The following is a 16,796-nucleotide window of genomic DNA, read 5'->3' as shown; positions in this document are numbered from 1 at the left end:
GTTTAAAAAACCTGCATTTTGAATGGGTTTTTGTTAACTTAAAGAAGTATTGTCAACAGTAGCCACTGTATCCCACAGTTTTTTTCAGATGTTTTAGCAGAAAGTTCCTTTACATAAGACCAAAATCGACTAAAAAAATTTCTATCAATCAGCAGATAGCTGGCTGTGGAAAGTGCACTTCAGCCCCCGGTGGGGACTGGGAAAGCTTGTTTATTTGAATGAAAATGATGGAATTCCATTATGTGGCATCTGCACTGAAAAAGCACTGTGTGTTACCCATGTAGCTTTCGCCTGTGTGTTATCTCTCAGTACGTGTATGCCTCTATTCTGTGCTAGTTTGTCTGATCTGTTGGTTTGTGTTTCCCCGGTGTCCCAAAGAACACTGGCCATCAGCTTCTGGGATCTGGAGTCTGGAGCAAAACCAGCGCTCCGGGGCAGTATCAGTAGAACAGGCCAGCAGACGATAGGTAACCGCCAGGCCCACAGGAGGCCCCAAAGGCAGTGAAAGTGTTTGGTTTATCCACTCTGTTACAGACACCAACACTGTGTGTGTGTTTGTGTGTTTGTGTTTGTGTGTGTGTGTGTGTGCGCGCGCGCGCGTGCACGCGCTTGCATGTGTCAGAATAATCTCAAACACCCTGTTGGGCACCGACAACGATGACTTTATGTTCAGTGATGATTTTGATGGCAGCTGTGGCTCATTATTGTTTTAAAGTCAGTTAAAGCAACCACAGCACCACCCACAATGCATCACAGTTCAGACAGACTTGTCTCCTGAGGACTTCCACCCTTGTGCTCCCAACGTTGCCCTGGATACAGCCGCGGGACTGGAAGGGCCTGCAGAGCGAGTGCCCTTTGACGGACATCCCGCTCGCTCCACCGCTCTGTCAGCAGGGCTGCGATGTGTTTCTTTAAGGTGCGGTAGTGAGCTTCCTCAGCACAATGACATTCCAGACCTGACACACGTGAAAACACTTAAAGGAATGGGTTGGAAAAAGGCAGTTTCTATAGAATCAGTGCTCTGCTCAGGCAGGGGCGTCTGTTGACGATGGCCCGTGAAGGGTGTGGTGTCTTTCGCTGCTGAAGTGAGCAGCGAGAGACACATCGTACACTCGTACATGAAAGAAATCCCACCTTTAGCCCGTTCAAAGTCAACAGTAGTCACCATTGTTTTACTGGGCATAGTCATCAATACTTGAGTAGGTGTCTTTTAAAAGTACGAATGACACAGAACAGAAACAGAAATTGATGTGAACAACACACAATAAATATATTTTATATACATAGCCTCCTGTAGTGATAAGTCCTCATCTCAAAAACCATTAATTTCATCATGCTGAAACCTACACTACAAGGGACATTAAACTATATATTTTTTGAAAATATTTGCACTGCAACATGTTTTTGTCTTTCACACACCATGTGTGTATCTATGGGTAGGCCTAGCCCTATCCAGATTAATCACAGGCCTACCATATATATATATATATATATATATACACGCATTTAAGATAATAAATTATTTGTTTTTGGCATTTCATTATTGTATTGTGGCCGGTTAAAGCAAAAAAGGGTGGAAGAACTATAGTAAGATTGTCATCTGTTTAAAGAATTGCATTCAGAATTAGTTTGTCAGGTTACCTCCTGCACAACAAGTCATCAATGGTAAGCTAGAGTTACATACAGTGGCTACATATTTCATGCCTGCTGTGGCAGTTACTATGTGTTTAATACATCTGCCATTTTGTACGTTAATGGGCTGTTAATGTTCGTCATTTATGGAGACCATAAGTAAAAAAAAAATTGTTTACCAAAATGGTTGGCCTTCTTGAATAGGTGATGGTTTTCTGCCTGTGCAAGGACAATACATGAACAGTTGTTAAATAACTGCAGAACAATAAAGAACAATCAACTGCATATACATTTTAAAAAAATGTAATAAAATAGTCATCAGATTTGCATAAATATGACTTTATTCAGTCCTTTATTTTAATCACACACATTTGTATTTACAGAGTGCTGTTGGGAACATTACAGTGATGTCATTCGTGAAACATGTGACCACTAAATTAGCATGCACGTTGGATAGGCAGCCCCAGGTCCTGTTCAACAGGTTCCATTACCAAAAAAATGTTGCCCTCCAGTGAGCCCCCCCTTTCTAGACCATTGCTAGAGACTAGTTTTTCCAAATGATTGGTTTTTGTACCATTTTGAAAACAACAGAGAAATGTGTCTGGTTTCCCATGGTGTGTTGGACCACAGTAAAATGCCTCTAACAGATAACATTTGGTCCTCATTGATCTGTTAGAGTTGAATTAAGTGTTAGAGTTGAATTAGCACTGGACTGTGTACTCATACACTTTCTGAATTGGCTCAATAACCCCGCCACCTGTGAGTGATTTTTTAAAAGTCTGAAGCAGGGGTGTCAAACTTAGACAGGGCCACTTTTTTGTGTTTTTTTTTTTTTGTTTGTTTGTGTGTTTGTTTTCCGTTCAGTCAGCAGCTAAATTTGAGCCAAAATTGTCTGGACTTTTTAGCCAATCAATAACTTCCAAGGAATCAGTGGTGCTGAAATACACAGAAAACCAAACGGCTGTCTTTTCAGGGGCTTCGCTTATGGAATTTACACAGATGTTTCAGATATTCGAATCCTGAGCCCGGGCCCTTCTGTGTAGATTGTCCCCATTCCCCACGCCCACAGGTATGAGCGTGTGAGTGCAGGCTGAAATATTAGACTTGTACTGTACTGAGTAGAGCCACCAGTTTGTTACAGTTACAGGACATGTTACAGTATTTTTAAATGTTGTACCGAGGCATGTTAGGTTTTGATAGAAGCAGTGGGAAGTGCTCTCGTCAAAAATGAGAGCAGTTATATGACATTTATCTTGCAATAAAAAATGTTAAATAAAAAAAAATACATTCATATTTCAGCACTAATTTGACAAGTTCATCTTCTTTAGTCTATTATGCTGAGAAACATACAGTGTTGGGTGGTGCATGGCAAGCTTGTACTTGACAGTTGATGGGAAGTTAAGTTTTTCGCTTCACATGAAAATGTGTCAAACAGGGGATTTACTGCAGAAAAGCACATGTATGTGAAGAGAAAATCAATGTGGTTTCACAGTCAGTTATAGCTTAACGGTAATGTTGGTCACCTGATTGGCTTGTCAAAAAATTCTGATAATACTGACATCCTGATTGGCTGAACAAAAGCGTCTTAAATTTACAGACCTCCTCACTGTTTCTAAGTCTAATCTGGCTCCGTTCCACCTGTCTCCAGTTTGGAGTTGTGTGCATCTTTCTTTTACTGTTTGGTTTCTCGTTTAAGTTCGGTTCGATAAATGACTCTTCTCTGAAAAGAACAACAGACAATATTATATAAATAGAACAACGTACATGTGAGAGATTGGGAACGCTGAGGCATACACACTGACCAACCTGCGCTCAATGCAATTCATGTACCAGGTCTGTGGCTAAATAAATAAACTTCATCAAGAGGATTTCTGTTAATCCTTGTCAACCTGGAGTTACTACTTGAGGGGAAGTCAACTCATCCAGTGGCTCGCCAGGACTAGGGTTGCCGACCCCTATTTTACAAGTTTTAACAAGGAGTTTTTTTTTTAACAAGGAGGGCCTGGCTTTTGTAAGTCTTCCCAGTAGTCGACGAGCATCTGGGGGGAGTCGAGGATGGTGGTGATGGCCTTGGCGTAGTGACAGCGGTCGTAGGGCTTGGGCTGGTAGACTTTGAACAGGGCAAGTCTGGGCGGGTGCGTGGGCGAGACACCCAGGCGTTTCAGGCACATGCCCAGGTGGGCGTCCTCGATGTACACGGGCTTCATCTTCCTGGAGACGTCCACAATCCTCCTGGAGAGGTCCGTGGAGAAGACGTAGCCCATCCCCAAAGGGTAAGAGGGGAACGTGGGTTCAGGGTACACCTCCACGGGCAGGTACCACTTGGACCTCGGGTCCCGGACCACCGGACCGTCCTTAGTTAGCATCCCGGTGATGTAGTTGCGCCGGGGCTCGGGGAAGGCCAGCAGCATGGCCACCAGGTTGTCCACGTTGAGGAACATGTCCGAGTCGATCTTCATGCCGTAGGGCGCGCCGGGGCAACGGGAGGCCACCCACTCCTGGATCATTATGGTCTTGATGGTCAGGTTGTAGTAGCTGTCCCGGAAGTCGGCCTGCAGCAGGTCGCGGTGCACCGCCCGCTCCTTGCGCAGCTCCTTCTGCACCCGCTCCGGCTCCGCCCCCGCCCCGCCCAGCTCCGCCCCGCCGGGCTCCGCCCCGCCCGGCAGCCCCAGCACGAAGAACAGGAGCACCCTCTTGCCCTGGACCAGCCGCTCCTTGCCCCAGGTCCGGCGGATGGCGTCGCGGGCGACCCATTCCTGGGGGGCCACCGGCACCATCAGCACCAGGAAGGGGTTCTGCGCGCGGCAGGCGTCCGGCTCGTCCAGGACGAAGCGGTACCTGCGCGGGTAGGCCACACAGTAAGGTCCCGGGTCCTCCCACTGGGGTTCGGGGGCGTTTGTGGAAATGTTCGTGACAGCGGCAACACTGACGGTGCTAGTAATATTAGTAACATCACTAACGTTAGTCAGAGCTGGGCGGGGCTTTTGAGTTGTCCCAGAAATGCTCGCAGGAAGGTTCATGTGGACCCTCCCCCACCACTCCTTGGTGGGAGCCAGAGACAGAGAGGGCAGGGTGAGGTCAAAGACGTACAGGCAGGCGAGCGTGGCCGTGACCAGGGACGTCATGCCGAAGAGGCGGCAGCGGTACCGCGAGCACATCCTCCTCCGGTCCTGCAGCCGCATGCTGAAACAACAGGGCAGGGCCGTCAGTGTGCTGCTCGCAGTGCAGTGCAGTGTCAGTGTAGATAACACAGTGATGCATGTGTCCTAGGATTTCACTGGTACAGTGCTGAGTTTGTGTGTATATTTTACACATGCATTGATGTGTCAGTGTGTTTCACAGATACATCACTGCGTTAGTGTATATTTCACAGATACAGCGCTGCGTTAGTGTATATTTCACAGATACAGCCCTGCGTTAGTGTACATTTCACAGATACAGCCCTGCGTTAGTGAATACTGTAAACTGTTTCATGGCCTTATTACATAATGCATCAAACTGGGACAGTGAGTGAATCAAATTCACAACTTCTCATGTGGAAGATGGGTGTGGAAATGCTTTGAGGAACCATCTACAACAAATCCAATCACAGTAGTACCCAGTCAGCAACATGGCTTCCTGGCGTAGCACCAGATCCAGATTACATAACACAAATTTGATGTAGGTCAGGTTTCACCCATCTTCCCATTCAAACTGACATAGGATACTTACTGTACCTGATTATTTACATGGTTACTGTAACCACACTACGAGGTTTCAGTCAATGAATGAGCAGTAAAAAGGAAGACACACTCTATTCAACTAAACCCCAACAATGACCCAGATCCGAAAATGTGTTACCACACAAAGGATCTGGTCACAGCACTGCACACATATAGGTCCATACAATATCACACATACTGTATTGATTATACATCAACGCATCAATCTGAAATATAATGTCGGCTTGGGTAGATACTGTTTAGAAATAAATAAATTGTATGATTGCATTAAGTAGAGTATGATCTCCCAAATTGTGGAGAAGTGTTTAATGTATGGTTATAACTTTTTGAATATTTTCAAAAAATGTGTGCGGTGATGGAAATGACAGGGTGCTGTGGAAATGACACTGTGTTGTGCAAATGACAATTAATGAACACAGATGTAGAAAATCTTAAATTGAAAACAGTAGAGACATTTATTTGAAACATTTTTGTTGAACTGTTGCGAGACAAAAACTGCTTTTACAATGTAAAATAATGGCAATAAAGGCAAAAATTTATATAAGCAATAAATGTTACATCAAAATTACATCAAATAATTGTGAGAGTTGGATATATATTTTAAAAATTCGAATTGGTCTCTTAGATGAACAGTTGTGTATGAGTAACTGTATAGAACTTTAACAACACCTAGTGGAAATGTACCTCATACTTTCAATGCATAGTGCACGTAATGTGTGTGTGTGTGTGTGTGTGTGTGTGTGTGCGCCAGTCTTCCATTATGCAGAAGATGATTCAAAATGCTAGTACACCTTAAGTGTTCCGACCGCTCTAGTATGGCCCATTATAAACAGTTTTTGTGTGGCTGCACATAATGTGTGTGTGTGTGTGTGCACGCGCGTGTGCATGTGTCTGTGTGTGAGTGATTGCCTTCACTACCCCTCTTTCTTTTTTCTTCAGGTATCTCTGCCTGTCTCTTTTTAGCCCCTTTTGATATTTCACTGGGTCAGCTTTTATTTTGTCCCTATAATCCTGAGACCTTTCAGCTATTGTCTTAAGTGGCATCTTAAAAACAGACAAAAAATGCATTTTAATTAATATATAAACATAGTATTACACATATCTATTTTTATAATCCATATTCCTTGTACCCTATCAACATAGATAGCTTGGCTCGGTAGCATGACATATTAGCTTTGATTTGACAGCCAGCATATGATACATGCAAAATACACTTATTTAACTTAAAACATCTATCCTCTTACAAACGTCCACAAACAGCATGTTTGGAAATTACAGAATAATAATGTTGTCTGTTCAAACAATATTTACCTTGATTTTTCTTCAATAGCTGTACATGAAAATGTACATCTCCTCCATATCAGACATGTGCGCCCTTGCCCCTGTCCAGTTCCTTAGCAACCTCCTAAACAATCTCTCATACAGACTTTTTAAAGGGAAATTACATTGCTGTGGTTGAAATGAATATATTATTCTTTAATGCAAGTCCACATTTGAATGGCTGAAAAGAAACAAAATTAAAGTTTTGGTGTGGCTCAGGCCGAGACCTGACTTGAACTCAACAGAGATGCTGAGGCAGGACCTGAAATGAGCAGTTCATGCAAGAAAACCTTCCAATTTGTATGGATTAAATCAATTCTGTGAAGAAGAGTGAAAGATTGATAAATTATAGGAAGCGTTTGATTGCATTTATTGCTGCTAGAGGGGGTACAACCAGTTATTAAGTTTAAGGGGGCAATTACTTTCTCACATTGGTGATCTAGGCATTTGATACATTTTTTAATTAAATGAATGACAATAATCTTTTTTAAATGTAGTTTGTGTTTACTCAGGTTCCCTTTTTGTAATATTGCATTTTGTCTAAAGACCTGAAACCATTTCAGGGTGACAAATATGCAATAATAGAGGGAAGGTGGCAAATATCTTTTCATGGCACAGTTTAACTGTTAGCACAAACAAAAGGTTAAAACATTGTCAGATAACCAAAACAGCATTAAATGAATCCCGTTCCAGTAGCAACATGCAAAGCTAAAGCCACTACACATCCTCCAACGAGATCACCCGGCATCTTTTTTGCCTTCCACAATCAGCATGTTTCCTATTTTTAAAACGTGCTTTAAACGTATATCGATCATCTATTTTGGAAATCCCCACACAGCAATACTCCTTAACAGAATTATGTGGAATGGGGAAATATTTTTTACATTTTTTTTTAACAAACAGAGCCTCGTTAGCTACCTTAACAGCTAAGTTAACTAACGTATAAGTTCACCGCTCACTAGTAAATTGTACGTACACATGCGCAAAAGAAAATTTGCCAAAGTACACAATCATGTGATAGGCCTGTATACGGGGAACATGGTGCGATAACCATGATAATCAGATAACCAGTGAGCTAATAAGATTAAACATCCGACGTGAAAACTGTCTCTGATTTCAAATTTTATTTCCCCATTCCAATTAGTTCTGTTCCGGACGACTCGTTAATTATTGTTTTACGGGGATTTACAAAATATACGGTAGACATGCAGTTTACGAACACTGTTTTAAAAATAGAAAACGCGCCCACAAGCGGCCGAATGAGAGGTGAGTGCGTGTCTGAGGGGATTCTTACATTAGGAAACATAAAGATATTGAAACCAGGTTAAATTAAGAAGGCGATATATTATTATTATTAATGTTGTTGTTTGTAAATGTCGTATGTTGGACCTCTATAGGCGTAGGTTATACATTATAGCCTAATATATTGTCGATATATCGAAAAATGGTAGGTTTTGTAAAGCACTATGCGAGAAAAAAATGGTTCTGTATGCTCGTTTTAGATAACCTTGCCCTTATCAAAAACTGACGTTTTTTTACACCACCAAATCGCGTATCTACTAAGCAAGCAACATAATGTATCTAAGAATGATGACTTACCAACTAGAGAAAATAAACATGAACACACAGGCATCGGTGTAATTTGCAGTTAGTGATTTGGTGATTACAAGTAGTGATAAAAAAATAACAACTGTTACAAGAGTAAAAAGTTGATGGCAGTGTAGCATAATAAGTTTAAATCGTCAAATGTGATGTAAAACAGACTGACGGATTTTGTGTAAAAGAGACTTAAACAAAAATAGTCGCATTCCAAAATAGTTTAACTACTTATTCACGAATTATGAATTCCTTGTGATTACAGGTATCCTTTTCCTCAACACAAGATGGCAATATAAATTATTATAAATACGAGGCATGGCACATTTAAATGTAAAGCTATATAGGGATTACTTGGGTACTTTGAAGAGATGCATTAGCCACACAATAAAATACAAAGATGCACGAACAGTTTTTAGGAAAGGATGAAACTGCATTACAAAAATCACAGCTGACCCTAGGGTTTTGGTGGGCCCCAACAAGAATATTGTTATGACCCCAAAGTGCTCCAAAAAAAAAAAAAAACTTGCCTAACATTTACAACAACACATGTGGAATAAAAATGGAAAATGAAGGGAGGGTGCTTACCTTTTTATATTTTTCCTTTCTGAACTAGGGTCTTCAGCATCCATGTTGAATCTCTATTCAGCTGATTTGCCGTTTACTCTCTGATTTCCAAATATTTTATGGTATTCCAAGCATTCCCTTGTCGGTACTATTGACCGTTCAAGACATAACTTCCAGTCTCATCTGAACAGTCCAGTTTTATGAGCCACATGTATACTGGTTGAATTGTTTTTCCATCAAAAATATATGTACATCCTTATAGGGTATATAAAAATTTTATTTGAAAATATATTTTTAAAAAATGTGTTCCTCCAAAATATTGTCTGAACGTGAATAAGTAACTAATGCTCATCAATACAAGTGCCTGTATTCAGACCCCATTTCTTCCCGTTGGTTCTCAGTAAGATATCCTGCAGGGATGTAACGCCAAACCCTTCCAGGACTATGATTTCTGTGAGGAATAGCACTTTGTCTTTGCTGAGACCACACCCCCCAACAATGCCCCCCCCCACCCCCTTCAGTTTCAAGGTGATTTAGAGGCACCTGGAACAGTGGGAGGAGCCTGTGTGTGGACAACTTTCAAGATCTGTGCAGGATACCAGCATGACAGCATGCATTTATTTTACTGTATTTATTTGATAATTGTAAGAGAGCTCAAATTCAGGTATCAGTTGAAAGTATTGCGGATAACACAGTAAGGTTATTTACATTGTGGCCCTCGAATGGACGGAAAGGGTTGCTGTGTACCCACATAGTTTCAGTGGCTGCCGCTTTTCCAGTTTCCCCAGAATCCAGCTCCTGGCGCAGGCTGTACAGCTGAGCTGGAGTGGTGGGGGAACACCTGTCTCAGGTGGCAGCCTGTATTTAGCATGCTAGCATTGCTGCTAATGCACTGCTTAAGGAGCCATGCAAGTTTATTTAACTTAGTATTTTTTTTTCAGGCAAAGAAGGAATATGCTAATGCACTGATTTGATTTAACAATGTTAGCCAAAACACATTAGCGAGCTTGCCTCTTCTTCGGATGGGTTTCTTCCATTTTTGTAGGCAATGTCAGCAACAGTATATTTACCCGACTCTGTCCAGACCAAGATTTGGTTGGGCTAAAGTGTGTCTGTCTACAGGAGACCAATCGAGGAAGACCCTGTGAAGTTCCATGGGTTCTGCTTCCTGTTCAGCTCTCCTTCCCGGCTCCTTGGACAGCAGACCCAAAATGGTGAGGGGGCAGCGAGTTTCGACCCCGGGGCTGGCGGTCGCACACACACAGGTCTGGTTTCGGCTCACAACAGTTTCTCATCAGCAGGCCGTTAGAATGCGTGTTGCCTCGTCCGTACCCTGTTCAGAAGGACCTGCTAAGTTTATAAGGACCGAAGGACAATCAGTTTTTTTTGGCACTGTTTTAACTTGCTGTGCCCGGTATGTGCGCTTGCTGATCTGTGCGTACGTGACAGCGTTCAGTTTGTGACTGTTGTACCAGCGCACAGGGAATACCGTGCATGACACCGCATCAGAAATAACCCGGGTTCCCTTTCAGGAAATGAAACTGCGTCTGCCCCACATTCACTCAAAAGGTGTAGAATGTAGGGTTTTTATATTGATGCAATACATATTTAATTCGCCCATAGATCCCATGTGTAAAATGCGCTGTGGCAAGGTCCAGCAAAAGTCATTACCATCCTTTCAGACTGGCAACAAGTGCATGTAACTTGGGTCAAGTCAAACTGGAAAGGATGGTAATGACCTTAGCTGCAACTTGCCTTTCAGTGGGCCTAAGCATGACTTGATTTGCCCCCCCCCCCCACCAAATGATATTTAGATTAATCAGAGTCCCTGGCAATAGTGGGGCTCGAAGCAGCCGCTTATTTTGCTGACTTGGTCAGGCTGGGTCTAGTGATGTCACGCTGGACCCTGATTGGACGGGTTTGGTATGAAGGCTCGCTGCAGCCTTTGAGTGGCAGTTCCCCGCGTGATTTCTGCGTGCCCACACTGCCCTGCCACACGGCAGAACCCATCGGCATAATACTAACATCATCTATGCATTCTGAATATGTGGCGTCAATAAGATTTTATCTTTTTTTGTTGAGTTTCTACTGTTGAGAAGCCTATGCACACAGATTCATTTCTGAGGGAGTCTCGCTATATCTCTCATTTAGAAATTAAGCGGACTCAAGTTTCAGTCAAGCCAGAAATTCAACTGGTCCGGCTGGAATTACAGGATTCCATACAGTCAGCCAGTGGGAACATTCCTGAAAACTTAGCAGGATAATACCGTTGTCTTTTCAACCTGGGTCTTACTTGCATAGTATTTTCCATCGTTCATATTAAATATGAATCAATTGCAACATTTACATTTGTTTTCACTTCCAGAATGAGAGGTTCAGATAAACCGGACTTGTCTGAGGTAAATTGAACCTGTATCTTGATATGCCCACAGGTGCCATTATGAAGCTACTGACACGGAGAGAGAGAAAAAACCCTAATAAAGCAAAAACCTCAACAATGAAGCAGGCATGTGAAATACTATGAGAACCAATAGGAATGATGGAAAATAGTATTAAAATAGGTTGAAGAAAAGCTGGAATTGGTTTTTCCTTGTTCAAGTTTCTTGAAATACTTCATCCGATTTTCACATGCATTGCATTTTTTAGGAATTATTTGAAGTTGGATAAGATGCCAGAATACAACTGCGCTGTATTTTTCTTTTTTTCTTGGTGGCTGTTATGTCACTGGTCGCACTGAGGCTGACAACCCCAGATGTCTCATTTCCTGTCTGTGGGAAATGTGAAACTTCACTCCTTCCTCATAGGGCAATCCCATTTTATGTGGCCTTCTGAAAACACGGGTGTGTAAAGAGCTGGAACTTTTGTAAAGTTATTACACAGGAGCTGAGGGACAGGAGGGTGAAGTGGAATTATTTGTGCTCAGTCCGAGGACGTGTGGGCAGAACTTAAACATGGTTGTGGGCCGAGGCGGGATGGGCCAGTTGTTGGCGTCTCAAAGCCTTGGCATGCAGGTATGAACAGTGGCCTAAAATCTTTGACTTTCACTTCCCTGCAGTGACCTTGGCGAAGGGAGGGGCCCCTCCCTTACGGGCGGTCGAGAGCAGCTCAAAGGGGCGGGCCTGAGGACTTCATCCCTGGACCTTAGCCAGGGGTCTACATCAAAAAGCACGTAAAGGGGTCGTGGACCGGACCACACCAAGTGCCTCTGTTGGCCTCCACCGCAATGGAGGTGGACGGACGTGACTCGTGTGTTCACCGTTCACAGGTAAAGCCTGCTCCTCACCCAGACGATTAAAGACTCTTACTATTACCCTATTTTGTTGCTGTTGAAATGGACAATAAGGCATTATTCTTTCCCTCAGCGTGACAGTTGTTCATGTATAGTATATATCTGTACTTATAGGGAGGGATAGCATGTCCTTTGTTTGGGTGTTAAGATGCCAACTTGCACATGTACACTATAGCCACCTTTTGCATGACCCTTGACCTTTATTGGAACCACTTGCATTTTGTGTAGTAAAATTCTGGTCCGATCAGATTTCCCCTTTGTTAGCCAGCTAGCTAGCTTAGAGGAATGTCTACCTGGGAACATAAATCTGAAAATCTAATGTGATTAGAGATTCAGGATTGGAAGGATGACATGAACATTGAGATCAGGGGTGGGAAATTCTGGTCCTGGAGCGCTGGTGAGCAAGTATGTTTTTGTTTCCACTAATTACCTTAGTTAAATGAGCTGTTTGGCTGCATGCATCAATACTGGTTCACTTGTAGATTAGATCACAGTAAAACATTCTTGAAATAGCTCTCTGCTGTCATGTATGCATTTATTAAGAAATGCAGCTAAAATGTCAGATGGTGTAAATATTAGGACTAATGTGAGTAATAAAGGCCAGAAGTTGGCATGAAAACCAGATATGGTCCTCGTTCCACTTCAAAAAATACTTAACATCTTAACAAGTATTTCAATCTTGTAATGAGATTTAAAATCTTTTTTATTTGTGCATGTGCACACGTGTCCTTACATTGGAATAGAAACATGATCAAAAATGAAACAGGGATACAGTGGATGCATTATCACGGCTATGTTCTGACCACTCGAACGTATGTATGTGCGCTTTTGCAGTTAAGTAACATGAAACAAATGTATCAGACATGGATCAACAGAAACAGTAGGTACAGTACAACACACTTAGTGAACAAAAACAGGACTGGGTAAATTCACACTTGAGAGCTTGCAGTGCTGCTAAACAGAATTTCTGTACTAAGACACAGTCGCACTTCCTAAAATGGCACTTCAAAAAAAACACACAGTACAGTTAATGAACAGTTCTGTTTGTTTTGTGGGGGTGTTGGCTGCAAGTCACATTGAACTGGACTGGACATTGTGTGAGAAATATATAGGAAATAAGACAAAGTGGTGTCAAAAAGGCACCTCCTCAATTTGTTGATGTACCTGGGAATTTTCTAAGAGTGATTATGTAAATGAACACAGCTGGGAAATATGCCAGCCCTTTTCTGTATGAAATGAATTAGAATAATTTTTTTTCTTGGTTTGTTTTTTTGATAGCCTACATTTTATGTATAAAATATGGCTACGTGTGATGGTTACCTTTATTAATTTTCATTCATATTCATATCCTGGTATTTGTTTATTTGGAGTCTGTCTCAAATGTTTAGTCCCTTCTACAGCTTTTGTTACAGTAGGCTACTTCTCTCCTCAAAAAGGAAGCCCTGTCACTAGCCCAATTACACACTGGGCAACATCGTAAGGGCAACATTTTTATGGGCAACATTACGGTAAAAAGGCAACAGAGCGACAAAGGGCAACCAATTTTGGCAACAGACTGTAGGCAATGACCGCTATACATTAATTGCCTATAACATGTTCATGCGACGTTATTCAATTGTGTTGCCTGTCGAACATAGGTCACAACTTTGTCATCAGCCTTCTACTGTAATGACTAGGTTATGGCAACACCCCTTTTAGTCTCTAGATAATTGAAGTAACTTTATTATATTTGTCTGTAATATTTATTTTACTTTAAAAATAGCATTATTTGAAAATATAAATAGGATTAAAACACTGAAAACATGAAAACACAGAAACAGAAAACCATGAGACTGAACGGCCAATGGAATGCCATACAGGGAATGGGTAGAGCTTGTAGAATGGATGGAAGTCAACAAGTCAACAGCAATTTAGCAGCAACAGAGCAGAGCAAAGAGATTGGTCAGCTCACTACCAATCAGACAGCAGCAGGAAACAGCTGGATTTTCAGGGGCAAACAAAGCTGCAGGCAGCCAGAGCTTGATGAGCCAGCTTTTCCAGCTTGACGAGCCAGCTTGTCATGGATGTCAAAAAGCGGAATGCGTAGGTGCTGTTGTAAGCTCAGTGAAATAGACGTGTTTGGGTTCTGCCCAGCTGTTCAACCAGTAACCCTGTATCTTTTGGCTCCACAAAGGCTGGTAGGGAGCAACATGATGAACTTGTGTTATGAATGCATGGTCCAACTTTCCCTTTTATACATGCTTCACACCAAGTAGTATGCATAGTCCTGAGTTCAGAGATTGAGGGGTCACTGCAGAACCTACTATTAGCATATTCTCCCTTAGATTTTTACACTGGTGAAGCATTAGCAGCAACACATATGTATCAAATTTCTAAATGCTTGGACCTCAGTAAGTCTGGCTAATGAATGCTGAAATTTGATACATATGTGTTGCTGGTGAAGCATTAGCAGCAACACATATGTATCAAATTTCTAAATGCTTGGACCTCAGTAAGTCTGGCTAATGAATGCTACAATTTGATTTGTTGATGGTGGCCTTGTTCTTTATCTGCCAGTTTGTCTATGCAGTATATAATTGGAGTGTTGACCAAGAAACAACATACAAAGTTTCAGGTGATTTATTCAGTTTAGTTGAGGAGTTATGGGAGATACAATTGTTCCAATGTGCTTTCAGCTAACTCACATCGGTGCATAAGGACATATGTTACTGATGATATATAATTATGTCTAGTTAACTTAATTATGGGTATGTTATTGGAGTAGTCTTAAACAAAGAGTATTTAGTCTCTAGGGAATAACATGCTGGAGTGTACCCCAATAAACTAACAGCTTGTTACAGCATAAACCACAGGACCAAAGTTGTGCTTAGAGGATGGTGAAATCACACACAGGGAGAGCGTCTCCTAGCCAGTCCAAGCGAACTTTGAAGAAACTTCCTGATAAAGTTATCTTTTATTGGGAACAACCAGAAGCCCACACATTGGTCACATCCATAAAATATATCACACCCATAGAATGTAATCACTTCTCACCACATTGGTCATCACCCATCTTTGACCACAACTCAAGGCACCTAATCTGGCCTTGAAGTGGCTGCGTCTGTGTGTACAGTTGGTCAAAGGATAGGAGTGAAAAAATACTAGCAAGGGATAGGGCATGACTCCCCTAGCTATGTGACCAGAGGGTTAGGTCAATCTAAGGCTACCAGATTAAATTAATACATAGGGTTACAGGTCCAAAAGGTAATTGGGTTTACTGCTGAGTTTACAGTGCCAAATGTTCATGTGGTAGTTTCACACAAATCCTTCGTTTCCTTTGAATATGTGTGTGTCAAAAACACCTTGGCTGTGGATCAGGTCTTCCAACATGGAACCTGTATTTATATTTACAGAAAATGCTAATAGAAGGATCAGCAACCCTGGTCCTGAAGAGCCACAGCATCATAATGTATCACTTAAAGCAGTTGACTGGACAGAAGCCTCACCACACCTGGTTTCTTTGGTGTGAACTGGTTGTTTGATTTTAAGGTGAAAGCAAGAAAACCAGCAGGCTCTCCAGGACCTCTCACAGACCTCCTGTTCTACTACAATAAAGATCCCACAGTTTAGCCACCAACCAGCCAGCTAATGGTAGCAGTAAAACAGCTTGGTGATTTCCTTGCTGTCTGCAAATTGGGGTCGGCAGTCTGTACTCTCAGACAATCCTGTTTACAGACATATAATTTGAATACCAGGTTTCTTGTGCAGTTAGGAGCTTAAATGGAAACAAGGCACACCTGTTACTGAAGTGTTTCAAAATTTCCATGGGGGAGGTCAGAGAATTAGGTGCTGATTAACATTAGTTCCCTGACAGCTGGAGATTACCTCAGTCTGAAGTAGAGCTTTACAACGGGTATATTATATTCAGATGCAACGAACATTGAGACATTGCCATGTCTGCATCAGAACAGTGTCAGCATGCCTCCTGCAAGTGCAATCATAATAAAAAGTAAATACAATAATAATCACCATCACTATCATAAGTAATAGCTATGCGCATTATAAAAGCACTGTTGCACTTTAAAATGCTGTGGCTCTGAATTACCATTCATGCAGTGTAACATATGCTGTTTTATAGTTATTGGTGTTGTCCTGTGTAGCGGCCTTTTAGATGGCACACAGCACACAGCCCAGGTGACAGCTGGTAGTTGTTCTTTTCTCTGGACTGAAGAGAAGAAACCAAATGCAGATTATGGGAACACAGCCATGAAATTATTATTATTATTATTATTATTATTATTATTATTGGTGTTGTTGCTGGAAGTTGTGGACCAGCTCAAAGCAGAGCACATTTTACCTACTAGGTAAAAATAAAGGATAACATTTGTTTGGGATGTAATCAATGTAACTGATCAAGCCGTGCAGCATCCATGTGTAGTTCCCAACCAAACGTGACTGTTGGTTGTGAAAGTGATGGGGCCACCTCTAGCTTTAAAAAGAAGCATTGTCTTCTTATACAATAGTGTTCATACGGTCACAATGGCTTCCATTGTGTGGGTGCATGAGCATAATGTGACGGACAGAAAATCAGTGGTGCGTACAGGGGGGAGGCAGTCTTAACAAAGCAGAAGGATGTGAATTTAGAGGCAGTACTCTCAAATATTTTGTGTGGTTTTACCGGAATACTTTTC

The 16,796-nt window shown here is 41.9% G+C and overlaps 1 protein-coding gene and 1 long non-coding RNA gene across 3 annotated transcripts; one reads left to right on the top strand and one right to left on the bottom strand.

Annotated features, from left to right (window-relative positions):
- Nucleotides 1–2,409: 2,409 nt before the first annotated feature.
- Nucleotides 2,410–9,279, bottom strand: LOC135242303 (beta-1,3-galactosyltransferase 1-like). 2 transcript variants are annotated; one of them, XM_064313320.1, is made up of 2 exons: nt 8,859–9,279; nt 2,410–4,815 (listed from the first exon to the last, which is right to left on the bottom strand). In XM_064313320.1, the coding sequence occupies exons 1-2, from the start codon at nt 8,900–8,902 to the stop codon at nt 3,621–3,623; spliced, it is 1,239 nt and encodes a 412-aa protein (XP_064169390.1). In that variant the 5' UTR covers nt 8,903–9,279; the 3' UTR covers nt 2,410–3,620. The 2 variants fall into 2 exon arrangements, with proteins under 2 accessions (XP_064169390.1, XP_064169391.1); XM_064313321.1 differs by lacking the exon at nt 8,859–9,279 and adding an exon at nt 6,666–7,557.
- LOC135242304 (uncharacterized) lies at nt 7,701–12,094 on the top strand. The gene is made up of 3 exons (XR_010326303.1): nt 7,701–7,940; nt 9,960–10,102; nt 11,893–12,094. It is a non-coding gene; the product is annotated as an uncharacterized LOC135242304 (long non-coding RNA).
- Nucleotides 12,095–16,796: the final 4,702 nt, after the last annotated feature.

Source organism: Anguilla rostrata, chromosome 16 (assembly GCF_018555375.3).
Source record: "Anguilla rostrata isolate EN2019 chromosome 16, ASM1855537v3, whole genome shotgun sequence".
NCBI classification, from domain to species: Eukaryota; Metazoa; Chordata; class Actinopteri; order Anguilliformes; family Anguillidae; genus Anguilla; species Anguilla rostrata.
The sequence above is the reverse complement of the archived record's forward strand: the minus strand, read 5'-3'. Positions and strand labels throughout refer to the sequence as shown.

Bases quoted from the DNA above. Each gene is read 5' to 3' on its own strand.
- LOC135242303 (XM_064313320.1), bottom strand. From the start codon at position 8,902: ATGGATGCTGAAGACCCTAGTTCAGAAAGGAAAAATATAAAAAG. The intron at 4,816-8,858 runs GTAAGCACCCTC...CTGTTGTTTCAG, and splicing joins GAAAGGAAAAATATAAAAAG to CATGCGGCTGCAGGACCGGA.